The 18,398-nt window shown below is 40.5% G+C and overlaps 1 protein-coding gene across 8 annotated transcripts in view; it reads right to left on the bottom strand.

Moving 5' to 3' along the window:
• LOC103116739 (phosphatidylcholine transfer protein) overlaps positions 1–17,086 on the bottom strand; it is a 51,349-nt gene extending 34,263 nt beyond the window's left edge. For 2 of the 8 annotated variants that reach the window (XM_060203780.1, XM_060203781.1), the window contains exons 1-2: positions 16,827–17,035; positions 2,730–2,847 (exon numbers count right to left, since the gene is read on the bottom strand). In XM_060203780.1, coding sequence (XP_060059763.1) covers positions 2,730–2,847; positions 16,827–16,973 — 265 coding nt within the window. In that variant the 5' untranslated portion in view covers positions 16,974–17,035. Of the gene's footprint in view, positions 1–2,729; positions 2,848–16,826 lie in introns of all 8 variants that reach the window. The other 6 variants (XM_007526691.3, XM_060203783.1, XM_060203778.1 and 3 more) reach the window with 5 other exon arrangements.
• Between the last annotated feature and the right edge of the window lie 1,312 nt (positions 17,087–18,398).

The following is an 18,398-nucleotide window of genomic DNA, read 5'->3' as shown; positions in this document are numbered from 1 at the left end:
CAAAACTTTCACATAAAATGCAATGAGGTGAAATCAGGCAGGAGAAAATACATTTTTTCAGAGGTTTTTTTAAAATCAAGGTGGCCACCAGATGGCACTACAGTACCAATAGTTGTGTTGCCTAACTCTTAAGATTTCTTCCTTGAGACAATATTTGTTCTAAGGAAGGGCAGGAAGAAGGGAGGGAGGGTGGGTGGGAGGGAGTGAGAGCTTGGTGAGTCACTTCACCAGCTACTAAGTTTCTTGACACATTGATATTTCACAGCTACCTTTAGATTTCAGTTACCTAGTACTACACACTCAGGTGGGAATGAAGGTTTCAGAGAGGGGGGTAAGCTTTCTAAACCCTAGAACACGTCATAACTGTAGCATACTCTGTTTCTTCCTTCTTTCCCATGTTTAATTTCTTTTTTTTTTTTTATCATTATTGGACAAAGACAGAAAAAAAGGGAAGAGGGAGAGATAGGGAGAGTGACACAGAGAGAACTGCAGCCCTGCTTCAACACTCATGAAGCTTTCCTCCTGCAGGTGGGGATCAGGGGCTTAAACCCAGGTCCTTGTGCACTGTAATGTCAATGCTTAACCAGGTGCACCACGACCTGCCCCTCTCTCCCATGTTTCTTTATACCAGACCATAGCTACAGCGACCAAATTTCCTTCATCATGTTATAATATACAAATAATAGCCAAACTCTTAGAGAGGTGGGGGGTGGGTGGTGAGGAAGATAGCAAAGAAATTCAATGACAAGCACACCCTCTAATGTTGAGCTGTGCAGAAAGTTTCTGCATGGTCATTTAAGGGATTTGACAAGGCTCAAACAACCAATAGAGTTCTGAGGAGATATTATGGGACCAATGTACTATTTAGTTAGGCTTTGAAAGAAATTCTATTAAAAGCAGATCGTGAGTAACTAAACTGGCCAGTCTACTGGTGCCTGCCACAGGAGGCTGGAGACAGTCTTTGAGAAGGAAGGAAGGAAGGAAGGAAGGAAGGAAGGAAGGAAGGAAGGAAGGAAGGAAGGAATTGAGGAATGGAGGGAAGAAAAGAGGGAGGAAGGAGTGAGTACTTCCGTTCAACACTGAATCTCTAGTTCTCAAACCAGAATCTCAATGTTTTTGAGAATCCCACCCACCCCCAGACCCTCCATCCTTCCCTCTTCTTTACTGCATGTTAGGAGAAGATGAGCTCAGCATGAATTTCAGGATGGAGCAAATGAGCAGAGCAGGGCCATGGTGACTAGTTCTGGGATAGCTCTGGCATGGTGTATCTGGACACTTTAGAAGTTTAGACTGAAAAGTGGTTCAGTAAAGACTCTCAAGGAACTCAAAGAACATACAACAGTAGAGTTAGCTTTAGAACATCTGTTCTGTTTTATAAAAGCCAAACTGTGGTTGCCACTGGGCTAGCCACCCACCACAGGTTGGAGTCAAGCACAACTCACCAGAAACCCTGTAAGTACCCCCACGCCCCAAAGTCAGATGCCTTAGCCATAACTGTGACTGGAAAAGGGATGTTTAGGCTGCCTGCTTCCTCACATTATTCTCTCCCAAATAAAAGCCACATGTATAGCTAGCAGGCAACATCTGTATCTCATGACAGAACCAAGGCCCTCCTCACTAAGGAAGGTGTCACCATCCTCCTAGATGGGAAGGATATTCAGAATTACCAATATGGCCCCAACTTATGAAAGATATCCATGAGAAGTGTCCAGGTACCACTGACTTTAATGCTATGAACCTCTGCATTCTTTTTCCTTTTCCTATTTTGGCATTGGTTTACTCCATCTTGTGCCTACAAATTCTGGTACAGTAGGGGTTCTTCAGAGTTTATGTAACCCTTTGATAGCTCTGCAGTTTGATTTCACTAGGGCTGAGGTCGCTGAGGTCACATGCAGCTTAAGAGGTTCAAGGATCCACTACTTAATGCCACTTATAGTTCTCTATCATTTACAGCACGATGACTACAATTTGATAGTCATGCCAGTCCCAAGGGAGCTGGGTATTCCTTCCATTCTAACTTCAGATAACAAACCAACAACACTAAATCACTAACAGTTCATCTTTGTTTTGTGTTAGCGTATTATTCCAGTCTATGTGTTTTGACTCTATTCATGATATTTCCCCAGCCTGGAATGCTTTTGAGTTATTTATCTCACCTTCTGACACCCTACATAAATGTGTTCTTACTGGGGCTAGGTAGTGGTGCACCCGGTGAAGCACTCACATTACAATGCACAAGGACCCAGGTTCAAGCCCCCAGTCCCCACCTACAGGGAAGAAGATTCTTGAGTGGTGAAGCAGGTCGGCAAGTATCTTTTTCCTTCTCTACCCCACCTTCCCTCTGAATTTCTGTTTCAGTGAATAAATAAAAATAAAGTTAAAAAAATGCATATTTGTCATTGCTAAAACTTTGACCCAATTTCCCAAATAAAGCTTCCACACTACTTTCAAGGAGTCTTCCATGATCCCCTAGGTGCGTGGGGTAAGAATCAACTTATAGTGAGAACAAAATAGACCTCACATAAACAGAAGAGTAGATTTAAGAGTAAATATAGAAGGAGCTAACCCTAGAAATAGCAGAGACAGTCTCTCAGACAAATATTAAAGATGTTTTTGGCACGTTTAAAAATAAAATGTAATGTATGAGAAATTAAACAACACTCTATAGAACTAATAGCAGCAGACTCTACTTTCTGATCGATTTTGTAAAAATCATAGATATCATTTACCTTTAACATATGAGTCCCACTGTTTTCTGTAGTTTAAGTCCATGTAGACATCTGCTAGTACATCAGGAGGGCAATCTTCCAGAACACCAAAGACTTTATACTCATAAAGTCCAGACTGCTGTAAAAAAAAAAAAAAAAAAAAAAAAAAGAACAGAGAGAAAGAACCTATGAATCTTCCCACTGAAACAAAGCTGACTCCCACAGCCTATGAAAAAACAACTGGGGTTGTGATGGATGCACTGCCACCCACTGAGTAGTTTTGGTGACACAGGAAGAAAAAGCAAATGAAATTTGCCTCTAGGGTTCTCGCTGGGGCGTGGTGCCTGCAATATGTTTCCACTGCTCCTGGAGGCCATTTTTATCATTTTGTTGCCCTTGTTGTTGTTATTGTTATTGTTGTTATTGTTGGATAGGACAGAGAGAAATCGGGAGAGGAGAGGAAGACAGAGAGGGGGAGGTCTCACATTTGGCTGTAGGCCTCAGTGGTAGTGACAGTAATGTTGCCCAGTAATTTAAGTAGGATGAAGGAAGGGCTGTATGTAGACCAGCAAAATAGCTCACTTCAGTAGTGTACCACTGCCAGTAGGATAGCAACCGAGGTTCAAGTCCTGCCCCCATTACATTAAAGGAAGCTCTGGTACTGTGGTTTATTTCCCTCTCTCTCTGCTTCACTGTCTTTCTCTGAAACTGCCATCCTGGAACAGTGAAGTCTCAGAGATAACCCTCACTCCTATCAAGATAAATAAATAAGTAAATGAATAAATGAATAAATAAATAAATAAATTGTAAAAGCTGAGCTGAAAAATAAATGTAAAATGGTGATTAAAAGATAGGTAAGCCTAGATTCTAGTAACTCAAGGGTTAAGTAAGCAATTACAAGATAGACCCTGAGCCTGGGGAGAAAGAGATAACCACAGGACCAGATGGTGAGAAAAAACACCACCCCAGAGCCTGGAGTCAAGAAGAGAGATAATCACAAGGTCCTGAAAAAACCTCCCATACTTCCCCCATATGCAGGTAACAACAATTGTAAAACTATCATGTAGTTACTTTGTAGACCTGAGCTTTGTCACTTAGACTATTCATTCTGATCCCTATATAAGGATTTTAACAGGATTTGGGGGTGGGGGGTGGGCATCGCATGTTGGGAGAGCTGCTGCCATCAGGCACTCAGTCTTTTCAGCCTTAGCCTGGCTAGAACAATAAAGGCTCTTTGTTTTTTTACATCACTCTGGTCTCTTGGTTTCTTCCTTGGATTCCAGAACCTAACAAAATGAGTTATGGGAGAAAAATGCTGGAAGTGAGGAGAGAGTTTGTATATAATCAGATGGTCAGGAAAGGCCTCTGTGAGGATCCAACATTTATTAGAACATATTTCCCTAAATTTTAGGAGAAGCTAGTTATGGGAAAATGAGAAAAGCCTATTTCTGGTATTGGAAAGTTCCCAGCTTGCTAGATTAGCATGTTCTAAGAACAGAAAACCAGAGGGTCCACAGATCTGTGTATAGAGTGAATGGAGTGGTGGGAACTGAGGTCAGAGAGGGAGTGGCAGCTGGACTCCAAAGAGCTCTCTTAAACAGGATAAATGGTACAGAATTTATTGCAACTGCTATAGAAAAATCAATGAATAAACTTAAACAAGTAAGACATTTAAACTGGGCACTACTTTTAAGAGACAGTGTGCTTTTTTGGTAGAAACTAATTGTATGAGGGAAATGAAACAAGTTAAAAGGTCAGAATAATAGTCCAAATAAAAGATGATAGTGGAAGATAAATATGAAATCAAACTCAATAGATCTATCATCTAAAACTAGCCAGTTCTAAAATTATGACTATTCTAAAGATTTTCAACCAGCAAATGACAATCTAGTAGATGAGAATCCCTTATTAAGGACATGCAGGGGGTGTCTCAATGGGTGGGCAAAACTTGGCAGAAAGAAAGGAAATACCATATAGAAAGGAAATCATGAGGGTTATATATACCCATATACTTACATTGATCTGTTTTAGTCCTTTTGGAAGAAATCCAATTAGCTCCCTATTCAGGAATATTGGGGCTCTATTTTTTAAACACACCAAGCAAAAGGGATCATTATTTGTTAAGATAATTACCCTACCCTTAGCCTTCCAAGAAGTAGCTTTGGCTATCCAGATACACTAAGATAAACCAGTTCCTCAAACTGGTTCCCTTTTCTTCCTGATTCTAGTTAAAAGCCTTAGTGGCCTCAGCCCTATTCATGTCACAGGAAAAAAAAAAAGTGATTTTTTGCAAGTAGGAAACTGTAGTCAAGGGGGGTCAGGTGGTGGCGCAGTGGGTTAAGCGCATGTGGCGCAAAGTGCAAGGACCGGCGTAAGGTTCCAGGTTCGTGCCCCCGGCTCCCCACCTGCAGGGGAGTCGCTTCACAGGCGGTGAAGCAGGTCTGCAGGTGTTTTTCTCTCCCCCTCTCTGTCTTCCCCTCCTCTCTCCCTTTCTCTCTGTCTTATCCAACAACGAACAACAGCAACAATGGCAATAATAATAACCACAAGGACGCTACAACAACAAGGGCAACAAAAGGGGGAAAAAATGGCCTCCAGGAGCGGTGGATTCATAGTGCAGGCACCGAGCCCAGCAATAACCCTGGAGCAAAATTAATTAATTAATTAAAAAATGAAATCATAGTCACTATAAAAAAATTAGAAAAATCCAAAAGGAATAGAGAATGTCATATGCCCTCATGATCCATAAATACCTGCTGGTAGTATGTAGTAAATATTTTTTTCCAGTAAATAGTCTCTTTTATATGTTATAAAATGGAAATAGTATGATAAAAATTTACATGCTTACAATATTATACTGAAGCTATGGAAATATCACACCTCATCTAGTTATTCTCATTGTGTTATTACACCATCCAAATATTTTGATAAGTCTGAGGAGTTTTGAAATAATATATCACTTCATGTATTTCTGTGGGTCTAATGTGTGTTTGAGCATGGATTGCTGACCCCCAGGAAGCTCATCTATCAGACTCCCCCTGGCAGGCCAGCCTTGTGGTCGAGCAAGATGTGGCCAGAGTATGCCAGGGAATTCCAACCTTCCTATCAGCCAAACCGCATTGCCCCTCCTCCCTCTGGTGGGCTTCATCTTCCTTAAATTTCTATTTCCCTGTTCTTGCATCACCATCCATACCTTCTCACTGCCTTTCTCTCTTTTCCCTTAGAAGGAGATATTGGTCTCACTGCCCAGCTAGGCTACTTCCCCTGCACAGCTACCCCTTTATAAACTTGTTACTATGTTAATAAAAGGTCCCATCCCCTGCCACATAACCCTAAGGAGGTTTGTGTATCATTCTCTGCCATGGTACGCTGGAAGACCCCTTAGCTAACTCATTCCTGCCTCTGCTAGCCTGAGGTTCTCTGCTCTCCACCTGTCTCCTGGTGGCCAACAGGCCAGACAGAGAAGTGGGAGCCGGTATGGCTCGTTCCCCCCAAGAAACCCTGATGTATTTCAATTTGGTCCATACTTTAAACTCGTCAAAAAAAGAAATCCCTTCAAGGAATTTCAGAGAAAGGGTACTAATAGTTTAAAGGTCTATTTTCTTTTTTTCTTTTTTTTTTTTGCATCCAGGGTTATTGCTGCGGCTCAGTGCCAGCACTATGAATCTACTGCTGCTGGAGGCTATTTTTCCCATTTTGTTTCCCTTGTTGTGGTTGTTGTTGTTGTAGTTGTGTTGTTGGATAGGACAGAGAAATTGAGAGAGGAGGGGAAGACAGAGAAGAGGGGAGAAAGATAGACACCTGCAGACCTGCTTCACCTCTCGTGAAGCAACCTCCCCTGCAGGTGGGGAACCGGGGGCTCAAACCTGGATCCTTACTCCGGTCCTTGCTCCAGTTCTTGCACTTTGCACCATGTGTGCTTAGCCCGCTGAGCTACCGCCCAGCCCCCAGGTCTATTTTTATATACCCTATAAAATTTATGTATTGACTTATACTCTCATGAGGAATAAAGAAACTTCTCACCAGGATTGGGTAGTTGGTTGGCTTATACAAATACTTTGATAAAATAAAGCCCGAATCTAAGTTAGATTTGAGCAATATTTTATTATCTATATGTAGAATCTATTCAACATTAGAAATATAAGCTCTGCAATATTTCTTTCAGATGTGCTCCAAAATTAACATGTTGTTTACTTTTTTGGTTTTTTAATTAATTTTATTTATTTTGGATAATGACACAGAAACCAATTGAGAGAGACAGGGGACATAAAAAAGTGACAGAGGTAGAGAAACACCTGAAACATTGCTTCACTACTCATGAAGCATCCCCCCTCCCCTGCAGGTGGGGTCTGGGGGCTTCAGCACTGGTCCTTGAACATTGTAAAATGTGCACTCTAAATGGTGTGCCACCACCCAGCCCCTGAACCTAACATTTTAATAAATGATTTCAATCATTGTTCTAAACTACAAAGGTAAAGAAGACCCATTACAAGTGATCTTAGAGTTAGAAGGGACTCTGGGTCCTCTATGTAAAAGGTATCAGCAATTTAGATTCATCTGCTGATGATTTTCATGGCAAAACCTGGATGAGAACATATTCCTTCTGGTCCGTAACCTTGTGTTCCTATCTAGACTAATCAGGATCTACTTCCCACTGAGATTCTTCCCTGAATCTCTTAAATCTTGTGTGTTTCTCCAAGAGGTCACCAAACATTTAGATTAAATATTTTTTACATGTTATTTTGGGGATTTCTGACAAAAACCAGAGGAAAGGCAGAGATGGTAAAAGAATGAATATTATTATTTTCAATGGGCTAAGTGTTGTGGTATCTTTCCTATTATTGTGATTTTATTTATTTATTGGATAGAGATAGCCAGAAATCAAGAGGGAAGGGGGTGATAGAGAGGAAAAGAGACACAGAGAGACACCTGCAGCCCTGCTTCACCTCTCGTGAAGCTTCCCCCTGCAGATGGAGTCCAGGGGCTTGAACGTGGGTCTTTGTGCACTGTAACGTGAGCACATAACCAGGTGTGCCACCACCTGGCCCCCATCTTTCCTATTATTCTAAAGAGTCACTTTAAATACCCCGTGTGCAGGAAATACAGCATGATGGTTATAGCATAAGCTCAGAGTCACAGTCTGAGCTGGAACTGGGCCCATTTAGCCACTAGCTGTAAACTGGGCCTAATAAGAATTTATACCTCAAAGTTATTATGAGTATTTAGTCAGCTAATGCATCTAAAGTTCCCACTTTGGTCCAAACTATACAAGTACTTAAATATAATTTTCATTGACAAGTATGATGATCTTCCCCCACCCCAAAAAAAATAGAGTAAAGAAGCCAGAACGACTCTGGGGCAGGGGGGGTTGGGGGCTTGGGGGGAGTAGTGAGAGTGTTCATGTCCTGGAACATGATGGCAGAGCAGGTCCTAGGTGTGGGGAGGGGGTGTTAAGTGTTATGTGGAAAACTGAAAAATTTTCATATGTATCAACTACTGTATTTTACTGTCAAATGTAAACCATTAATCCCCCTCCAATAAAGGAAAAACTAAAAGGGAAAAAAAAGTCAGAACCACAACATACTGCACATTTAAGGGACACTGTGACATCTGTATATTAACTGCTCTAATCTAGGCATTGTGTTTGGTAATTAGCAGTCTTGTGAAATAAGCATATTCACATTATCAATAAAGATGTTTTAGGGCCAGGTGGTGATGCACCTGGTTGAGTGCACATGTTACAGCATGTGAGGACCCAGGATCAAGGCGTTGGTCCCCACCTGCAGAGAAAAAGCTTTGTGAGTGGTGAAGCAGTACTGCAGGTGTCTCTCTACCTCTCCCACCCTCTATCTCCCCTTTTCCTCTCGATTCCTGACTGTCTCTATCCAATAAAGATAATATTTAAAAAATAAAAGAAAAATGTTTTAACAACAACAATGAAAGATGTTCTGGGAAATGGGATCAGTTATGTCTATGGTCATGAGTAGAAACTAAACTTTTGTTGACAATCATAGTGTAATATGTATAGGAGTTGAACAGCAATGTTGTACACCTGAAACCAATGCTACTTCAATATATTTTTTAAGTGAAAAGAAGGATGTTGTGGTCCAGGAGGTGGTGCAGTGGATAAAGCGTTTGAATCTCCAGTGTGAGGTCCTGAGTTCAGTCCCTGGAAGCACATAGCAGAGAGTGATTCTGGCTCTTTCTCTCTCCTATCTTTCTCATTAACAAATAAATAAAATTTTTTAAAAAGTAAAAAAAGAAGGTTGAAGCATGGTTCAACATATTGTTACTGATACCATTAATTAATTTTGAAAATGCTGTTATGCTGGATAACTTGTCTAAGCATGAAACTGCTATACTTCTCAGCAAATGCGATTCAAAATACATTGGACAGGGAGTTGGATGGTAGTGCAGCGGGTTAAATACATGTGGCACAAAGTGCAAGAACTGGCATAAGGATCCCTGTTCAAGACCCCAGCTTCTCACCTGTAGGAGAATTGCTTCACAAATGGTGAAGCAGGTCTGCAGGTGTCTTTCTCTCCTCCTCTCTGTCTTCCCCTCCTCTCTCCATTCATCTCTGTCTTATCCGACAACAACAACAATAATAACTACAACAATAAAACAACAAGGGCAACAAAAGGGAATAAATAAATATTTAACAAATTTTAAAAATACATTGGACAAAAACCCTGAAATTTATTTTCAACTGCCATTACAGGGTTAAAATATCTCAAGGAACATTACTGCTAATTGTGTATTTATTTGTACTAAGCAGAAAAAATTCTCTTAAGAGCTAATATGTTTACACATAACTTATGTCTGTCATAAAGTTTGTATCTGATATTTGCAGTTTTCACAGAGTAGCCAGACCTTCACTGCACTTAACCACCTACCCCCCACCTGACTTCATTCATGCTCTTCCATTTATGGTGTTTATCTCTGCATTTACAGCACTAACTATAAGACAAAATTGATTAATTGCATTTTGCAAACATACCCTTAAGTGTGCGCTGAATTTTCTGTGTCTCTCACAGAAGAGCTCATTTCAAGAACTCCCCAGTTTTCTATGGTAGCTGTCCAATATATATCCACATGCATGTGTGGCAAGCAACAGACTCAGATTCTAAGAAAAGTAAGCTTTTCTCCACCAAAAAGAATCAGTTCTAATGAGGGGTCAGAACTGCAGCAGCCCTCAAAAGTGTCCTACAATGCTATAGAGAGAAAGATAGTGGACTAAATCTGATTTAATATATCAGATCTTTCTAAAGAATGTGGTAGATTTAATTCCTAAGAAAAAAATGGCTAGATAAAATAATGACAGCTAATCCCTGAGTATAACTGAATACTGGGCACCGGGCTCAGGGTTTCATGTGAAATATATCACCTAGTTCACACAAGTTTAATATGAAATATAATATAAGGCCATTTTTCAGACAAAGAAACTGAGATGTAAGAAAGTTCTGAAAACTACACAGAAAATGCAAATCTATAGAGGCAAAAAGCATATTAGTGGATATGCATATTATCTGGATTTAGTAGTGGGACTAGGAAGTAATTGCAAATTGCCAAGAGGTTTCTCTTGGGGACAAGTAACACTAATATGCTACTTGTGGGGCAGTCAGCATCACTCTATAAATTTACTAATTACTGAGCTGTATGTACACTTAAACTGAGAAAATTTCATGGCATATAAACTATACCTCCATATAATTTCATTCGGTGACCTTGGGTGAATAAGTATTTTAAGTTTAGCAGAATTATACAGAAAAATAATAAGTAAAAGACTGAATTTTAAAAATTTATAGGTGCCACAGTAGGGTATATGTTCTGTGGTACATGAAGTCCTGGGTTCGAGCCCCAGCACTTTGTGGGAATCCAAGTAATCTCCATAATGGTGGAGTCAACTAACTGCTGTTGGGTATTTCTCCTCTGTCTGTTTATCTCTCTCTTTCTCTTTGTTTCTCTTTCTCTGAAAATTACTGGGGAATAGAAAACTAGGCTAGAGTGCCTGCTCAGCATTGCTGCAGAGGGCAAGGCCCTGGATTCTTTTTCTGTTGCTGTATTTAAAAAAGAGAGTGAGGTCATGAAGTTCACCCAAGGCCACCCAATTAATAGTGGCAGAAGCTCAACCTGTAGCTAATGACCTGACAGCAGAGTTCATGCTCTATGATACCACCTCCAGATTGTCACTGACCTCTTTGAACATATCATCAGTAGATAATAAGTTGTTAGAGTGTATATAACTATAAATAGGGTGACCATAGGACATATCCCAACCTGTATACTTTGGAAAGTGATATGAAAAAAAATTGTTTCAGAAGCTCCAAATATAGTTACTTTATTTTGAATAAGTATGTGGGCTGACTATATAAGCTCAGATTACATTGAAAAGTAAACCTGCCAATCTTAGATACACCATACAAGCTACACACCAAAAATCTTAAATATATTAACACTCAAAAAAAAAAAGGAGAAATTCTTGATGGGAACTCAAGGAGAAGGTGGCCTGTTTTACTTAGATTATTAGTTCCAGAAGATACTATAAGAATAATATTTACAGAATATATCTCATCAGAAACAACCCAAGCAGAAAGAGCAGAAAGAGGCACTTAATGTATTAAATGATAAACGACACTGCCTTCAAACTGTTTATCCAAAAAGAAGAAAAAGAACTTTTCAGTGTAAAAGCTGAGGGCAGTCATTTGTTGCAGGTCAAGTCTGGAAAAAATACAGAAAGGTTTTTAGGTAAGAAAACATGAAAGAGGTAAAAAATTAGATCTGCATTGCATAAAACATGTTTTTTTTTTTTTTCTTAAAATGGCTTGAACATGTGAGAACAGCCAGTTTGGTAACTGGTTACAAGACACTGTAAACTCTCTTCATACTGACGAGGAGGACTATAAACTCCAAGTGACCCTGGTGAAGCAATTTCACCACCCACCCCCCACTCAATGAAGCAACTAATGTGCTTTGTACCTAAGTCATTTTGGACTGACTTTATCATAATTGTGATATTCACCCACTAAAATATCCTTACCCAAGTCATGGCAAATACTATAAAGGTTTCTTTTGCATGGGCATCATATATACACTCTACTGAAAAATTAAACAGTCTTAGCAGCTTCACTGTATTGCCTGTCTCCGTTTCTCAGTACTGTTTGTCCACATGCCAGGAAGATTAGGGCAATTGACAAAAAAGAAAAAAAATGGAGAGAGAGGATAGAAAGAAGTGACTTATTCCAGCAGAATGGAATTCTTCAGATGGTTATTACAAAATAGGATGAATTAAATGGATATAGATGCGTTGGAAACAAAAAACTTCAAGGATTGCCATTGGCTGGCCAATGGAAACCCCTGATGAATCCCCCAACATTGAAGGCCCTCCAGAGAAGTTCACTTGATTCACTTCAGTTGAAAAAACTTTAAATCACCACAGGGAAAAAGACTGCAAGGAGAAACCTGACCTAGAATCACTTACGGCAACAGTCACGTTGATTAATCAAATGGATATTGGCAGAGGGGCCATGGTCAATAAAAAGCCTGGATCACAAAGCTTGGTAGACCTTCCAGGCTATGAGAGGGAACTGTGTCCTGACTCCCAGACCTCACTCTATGTGTCTCTATTCTAACTTGCTTTAATTATAATAAAACTGCAATAATCAGTACAGCACTTTCTAAGTCTTTCTAATTATTGAGCCCCAAGGAGGTTGTAGAAATCCTGAAAACTTGTAGAGACTTAAAGGTGAAGGCAGTCCTTCGGATTTTTATCCTTGACCTTCTGGAATCTAGAAGTAAATACAAAACTATGCTGTGGATAAATAACTCTGGTTGCCAAAACTGAACCACAGTACTAACCACAGTGTTAGAATACCTATGCATTCCTCTGTTGTCCAAGACAAGATGACAAGGAGGAGGAGGAAGAGGAGAAGAAGAAAAAGAAAAAAATATATGTATATATGCAAATGTTTATTCACTTCAGTCATCAAAAAGCATTCATAATGACCCTGGGTCCATACTCCCAGAGAGTTAAAGAATAGAAAAGTTATCAGGGGAGGGGATGAGCTACGGAGTTCTGGTGGTAGGAATTCTACCACTCCTAGCCTATGTTCCTGTCAGTGTTTCCATTTTATAAATAAATTTTTAAAAAAGCATTCAAATATTTTCATGAGGATAAGGTTGGCTTGATACAGAATTAACAAAAAGACATTGATCCGAAGCAGAATAATAATAATATTTAAAAAATGAAGGGAATATGGAGAGAAATTGCCCTAGCCACCCTGATCCTCTCCCCACTTCAATATGAACTAGAGTGAAGAGTGCTTTTCCCACAAGATTTGAGATGATGACAATTCAAGAATACATGAGACATTACAACTAGAAAGAAGTAGCAGACAGATGTGGGAGAGAGCAAAATGCTACTGCTGAATGTTGAATGTTGATGTTCTGAGCAACCCATGAAGTACAAAGCATCTAAGTACATAAAGAGGGAAGGGCTGACTACCTATATCTAAGACTGTGGGAGAACTACAGTGGTTATCTATGGTGGTAGAGATGGGGACACAGACCTTTGGTGATAGGAGTGGTGAGAAAGAAAAAAAAGAGAAAGAGAGAGACTATATGGTAAACCATTAGTCCCTCAATAAAAAATAAGTTAAAGCCTCCAGATGAATTAGCATTATTTTCCTGCAATCTGCCTTCACTTCTTTTATCAGGTTATTTGCCCCAGCATTCTCTATGGTTCTTTCCAGCTTGGACTTCCTATGAATCTATGATGGCAGAAACAGAAGGAGTTGAGTTTCTCAAACACCAAGATGTCACCGGTTTTCATGTTCATTAATGAGTCTTCACTCTCTGTCCTGGCAAGAGTCATGGATTCAGTAACTAAGCTGTATTTGCTCAAAAATAGATAAAATAATAAGCAAAGTGCTTGCCCTTAAGGAGCAGATGATCTAATAGGGAGTATATTTCCTTGAAAATGAACAGAATCTATGACTGATTAACTTGGCAGTTTCTCTGAGGCACAGGAGAGCTATGTCAGGCAGCAAATTCTTGGGGGAAATGGTACAAAAGCAAAATAGACAGGTGTATGGGGAAGGTGGAGTGGTGATCTGGGTTGGGTAAGGACAGGAGATTTGGAGATATAGATATGAAAGATAAAGATACATTGGAAAGAAAAAGTCAAAAATGTGCACTGGAGCCAAACAAATTCTATGTACCCACTCAGCATTGGTTGTCTTCTTTCTGAGAGAACGCAGAAGCATGTCTAAGGTACATATCTACAGTCAGATAGTTGAGTCCTGGCACCAGGTTGAGTCTTAATAAATTAACTTTTATCTTTTTATATATCTAGTTCCGTGATCATCGTGTCTTCCATTAAGTTGACAATGAAAACTGAGTCATACCAGCATAGCACTTAAATAATGACACTATTATTATTGTTACTATTACTATCATCATCTTTATGATCATTATTTATGAATCAACAGTGTCACTAGAAGGACAGTAATAAGATTTCAAAGTTTCTCTTTGAGGTGTTCAACTAGATCATGATGTGTAGGATGAAGGAGACCATGGAAGTAGAAATGCTAAGAAACCAATCAAAATGTCACTGCAATTTTAGGTGAGAGGTGCCACTCAAAGGGGCAAATATAAAAGACGAGGGAAGGGAGAGTGCAAAACAACAGATACGTCTGATGGGTAGAAATAACAAAAAATAGCACATGCCTGGCATGGATGGTAACAAAAATGAAATAATCAGAAAGAAGATAAATCATGTTGCCTGAAAAGCTCTCCAAATTAAATATCCCTGCTGTCTTGGAGTTTATATCCATATAGCAGACATTTGAATATCTACACAGCAGGTATTCAGTTTGTTGAGTGAATAATTGCTAATGTTATAAAATCATGGATGCAACAGAAAGACACATCTTCCTCTGAAAGCATTTGAAAGCAATTAATAAACATATGAAAAGATTCTTAAGTTTCTTTACAGTCCCTAAAGTTCTAAGTACCAAGTTGATCATTACAGCCAGGAGACTAATATCCCTGAAAATGTTAGAGACCTAGAGTATTAACTCCACATTGTGAGTTAAATCAGTTTTGTCAAATAAAACTTCACAGTGTTTCTTATTATGCTTTATGATATATCTCTATACATTAAAAAAGCAACAAGGAGGTGAGAAGCTAGCCCTTTGGTACTATCTTCAGTGAGGTATATGTCTGAGCAGCATGCTGGTCAATCTCTTTTAAAAAAAAAATAGCAAAATTTTTCCTATAAGGAACTATCTTCTAGTTCTTGCTTTGTTATGAACTGTAAAAGGGCCAAATTAACATGTTCCACAATCACAGTTAATGCCACTGAGGACAGAGTTAGAAGTACTTCCAGTTTTACCATTGTAATTCTCTGGCTCTCTTCCAGGAAACCTTGCTTTAAATTACCTTGCTTAAAGGTAACTTTTAACCAACTTGACACAGCTATTACCATTTAAAAGATCTTAGGGCAGGTCTGGCAGTGCAATCCTTTCACCTGGATGCAAAGGCTTCCAAGAACTTGCTTAACCAATTTAATTCCTCCTACCCTTGTAAAAGTTAATTTTCCTCTCTGAAACTTCAGTCTGAAGTTCTTAAGCATATCTTATGGGGCAGGAACAGCAAGCCCATGACAACAGAATGTGAGCTCAGATCTGCAGGGATGCAGAGGTCACATAGGCTCCTAAACTGAATATAGGCCCCAGATTTCATCATATTGATGGGGTTTACAGTCAACAACATTTATACACCTTTCTCATATTTAGGAGCTACTCTCTAACCTGACCCAGCTTTCTGGTCCTTTTTCAGCCATGAAATCATCTCCCCAGACAATAACCTGGGTCCACCTGCATATCAGACTTCAGGCTCAGAAAAAAAAAAAAAAAAAAAAAACACTAGTATAGTCATGGACCCTTTGGAATATAACTAAAATACGCTTACTAATTATCTATAAAATGGAGGCCCCTCAACTCTTCCTCTGCACTATTCCAGCCTTTAGGTTCATGATTAGTCAACAACTTGTTTGGCTTTATATGTTAACTCCTCTTTCAGCCACCATGTTCCAGGTGCTACCATGATGCCAACCGGACTTCCTTGTGCAGACGACCCCACCAATGTGTCCTGGAGCCCCACTTCCCCAGTGCTCAGCCCTACTAGGGAAAGTGAGAGACAAGGAGGCTGGGAGTATGGATCGACCTGTCAACGCCCATGTTCAGCAAGGAAGCAATTACAGAAGCCAGACCTTCCACCTTCTGCACCCCATAATGGCCCTTGGTCCATACTCCCAGAGGGATAAAGAATAGGGAAGCTATCAGAGGATGGGATGGGATACAGATTTCTGGTGGTGGGAATTGTGTGGAGTTGTACCCCTCTAACCCTGTGTTTTTTGTCAGTTATAAATAAAAATTATATATATATATATATATATATATATATATGATGCAAGTCACTGAAATGACTAGAAGTGGTCATTGGTCCCTTCTATTCAATATTCAATACATTTTTCTCTCTCTCTCTCTCTCTCTCTCTCACACACACACACACACACACACACACACACACACACACGTCTCTGAAAAATGCAGCTTCTGCCTATATTCAAATCATCTGGTAGGTACCCACCCAGCACCCCCTACCCAATCTAGCTAGCTAAGCAGTTCTCAGTGGAGACACACACACACACACACACACACACATACACACACATACACACACACACACACACACACACACACACACACACACACACACACACACACACACACACACACGGCATGACATATCCCTTTCTGGAGAGTGTTAAGGATCTAGGAGTCAGCAGATAGAGGGTTTAGCACTATCTATAATTTTTCCAAAGCCACTCCCTCCTTAGAGCCTTTGATCCAAAGCTGCAGAAGGCCTCCCAACTGGCAAAGGAGTTAATGTAGCTCAGAGATAAGTGGAGGCACCGGCCCCACCCCTGCCTTCGCTCCTCCCAGCTAAGTCCTGCCGGCGTTCAGACTTCCGTGGCTGCAGCCCCGAGCTCTAGATGGCAAGGGAGGCTTCTGCGTGCTGCAACCCGGGGGTCTTCCAGCCGCTGACTGCTACCTGGTTCCGCAGCCGAAAGACTTTGATGCCCAAAGTGTCCACCAGCAGCTCCCAGTCGGCCCCGCCTAGCTCATGCTTCTGGAATTCTGCGCAGACCGCCCGGAACTGCTCCTCCAAGAAACCGCCGGCAGCAGAATGAGCCATCATTCCTCAGCAGAGGCTCCTTTGACTGCTGGGGAGGTGGTGGAGAGGCTTGGTGTGAGTTCAGGGGCGGGGCGAGAAGGTGATCCAGTGTGATTGGCAGGGACTAGAGGAGCGATAGTAAGGAGGCGGGATTTAGGACAAAGCAGGGACCAGGGCAAGGGTCTAGAAAAGTGGGAGATTGAGCAAGAGGAGGAAGATGGACAAAGTGAAATTAGAGAAGAATTGGACTTGATCTGGGGAGATGTGAAGGCATGGAGGTTGGGAAGGTTTCTAGATGGAAGGGAAAGGAAATCAGAGACTGGAGTGTTACCTCAGAAACATCTTATTGATAGTCTGTAGTTCTCCACCCCATCCAAACCTGATTGGGTGTCTTTCCTGTGCCATGTCTGATCATGGTTGAGAAAGACTTGAGTGGTTTGATGGAGGTGAAGTGTGTAAACAGAAATGCACTTAAAAAAAATCTCAAGGGACCCGGTGGTGGCGCATCTGGTCGAGTGCACATGTTACAGTGCACAAAGATCCTGGTTCGAGCCCCTGGTCCCCACCTGCAAGGGGAAAGCTTTGCAAGTGGTGAAGCAGGGCAGCAGGTGTTTCTCTGACTTTCTCCCTTCCATCACCCCCATCGTTCTCAATTCCCGGCTGTCCCTATCCAATAAATGAAAAAAGTAAATATATACATATATATTTACTTTTTTTCATATATATATATAATCAGTAATACTGAAGGGTCCACTAAGACTTAGCAAAAAGCCAAAGGGGCTCGTGGAACAAAACGGTTAAGAAGTCTACAGTATTTTGCCACTGTGGAACATAGAAAATAATCTGAAAGTTATCATAGAATCCTCCCAGGGTTACTGGGGTTTTTTTGTTTGTTTGTTTTGTTTTTGTAAGTATATGTTTACTTATTTATTGTTGAATAGAGTCTGAAAAATTGAGGGGGAATAGAGAGGGAAAGAGGCAGAGAGATACCTGCAGCCCTACTTCAGCACTCTTGAAGCTTTCTCCCAGCAGGTGGGGATCACAGGCTTGTACCTTAGTCATTGCACACTGTAACGTGTGCCTCCTCTTAGCCCCTTCCACCCAGGATTTCTGTAACTTGTATAATTTGGATCTTTGTGTAACTTAAATATTCCTTTGTCCCTTCAAATTCCCATTGGGTATAACTGTATTTCCTACCAGCATACCATACTTGGCACGGAATACAGTAGTTCAAGTATCAAAACAATGCAACACCACATGGGTGCCAACAGTCTGGAAACCTCTGTTTCATAATTTGTGAAGTGGGGAAAGATTTTTGCAACCAGTTAGAACTGAGGAGGTGAAATAAAGATACGACAGGTTTGTACACCAAAGTAAATGTTCAATAAGAACATTCTATGGGGAGTAGGTGGTAGTGCATCAGGTTGAGTGCACGTGGCACAAAGCACA

This window comes from Erinaceus europaeus, chromosome 12, assembly GCF_950295315.1.
Source record: "Erinaceus europaeus chromosome 12, mEriEur2.1, whole genome shotgun sequence".
Classification (NCBI taxonomy): Eukaryota; Metazoa; Chordata; class Mammalia; order Eulipotyphla; family Erinaceidae; genus Erinaceus; species Erinaceus europaeus.
This window is presented reverse-complemented; position numbering and strand designations above follow the sequence as displayed.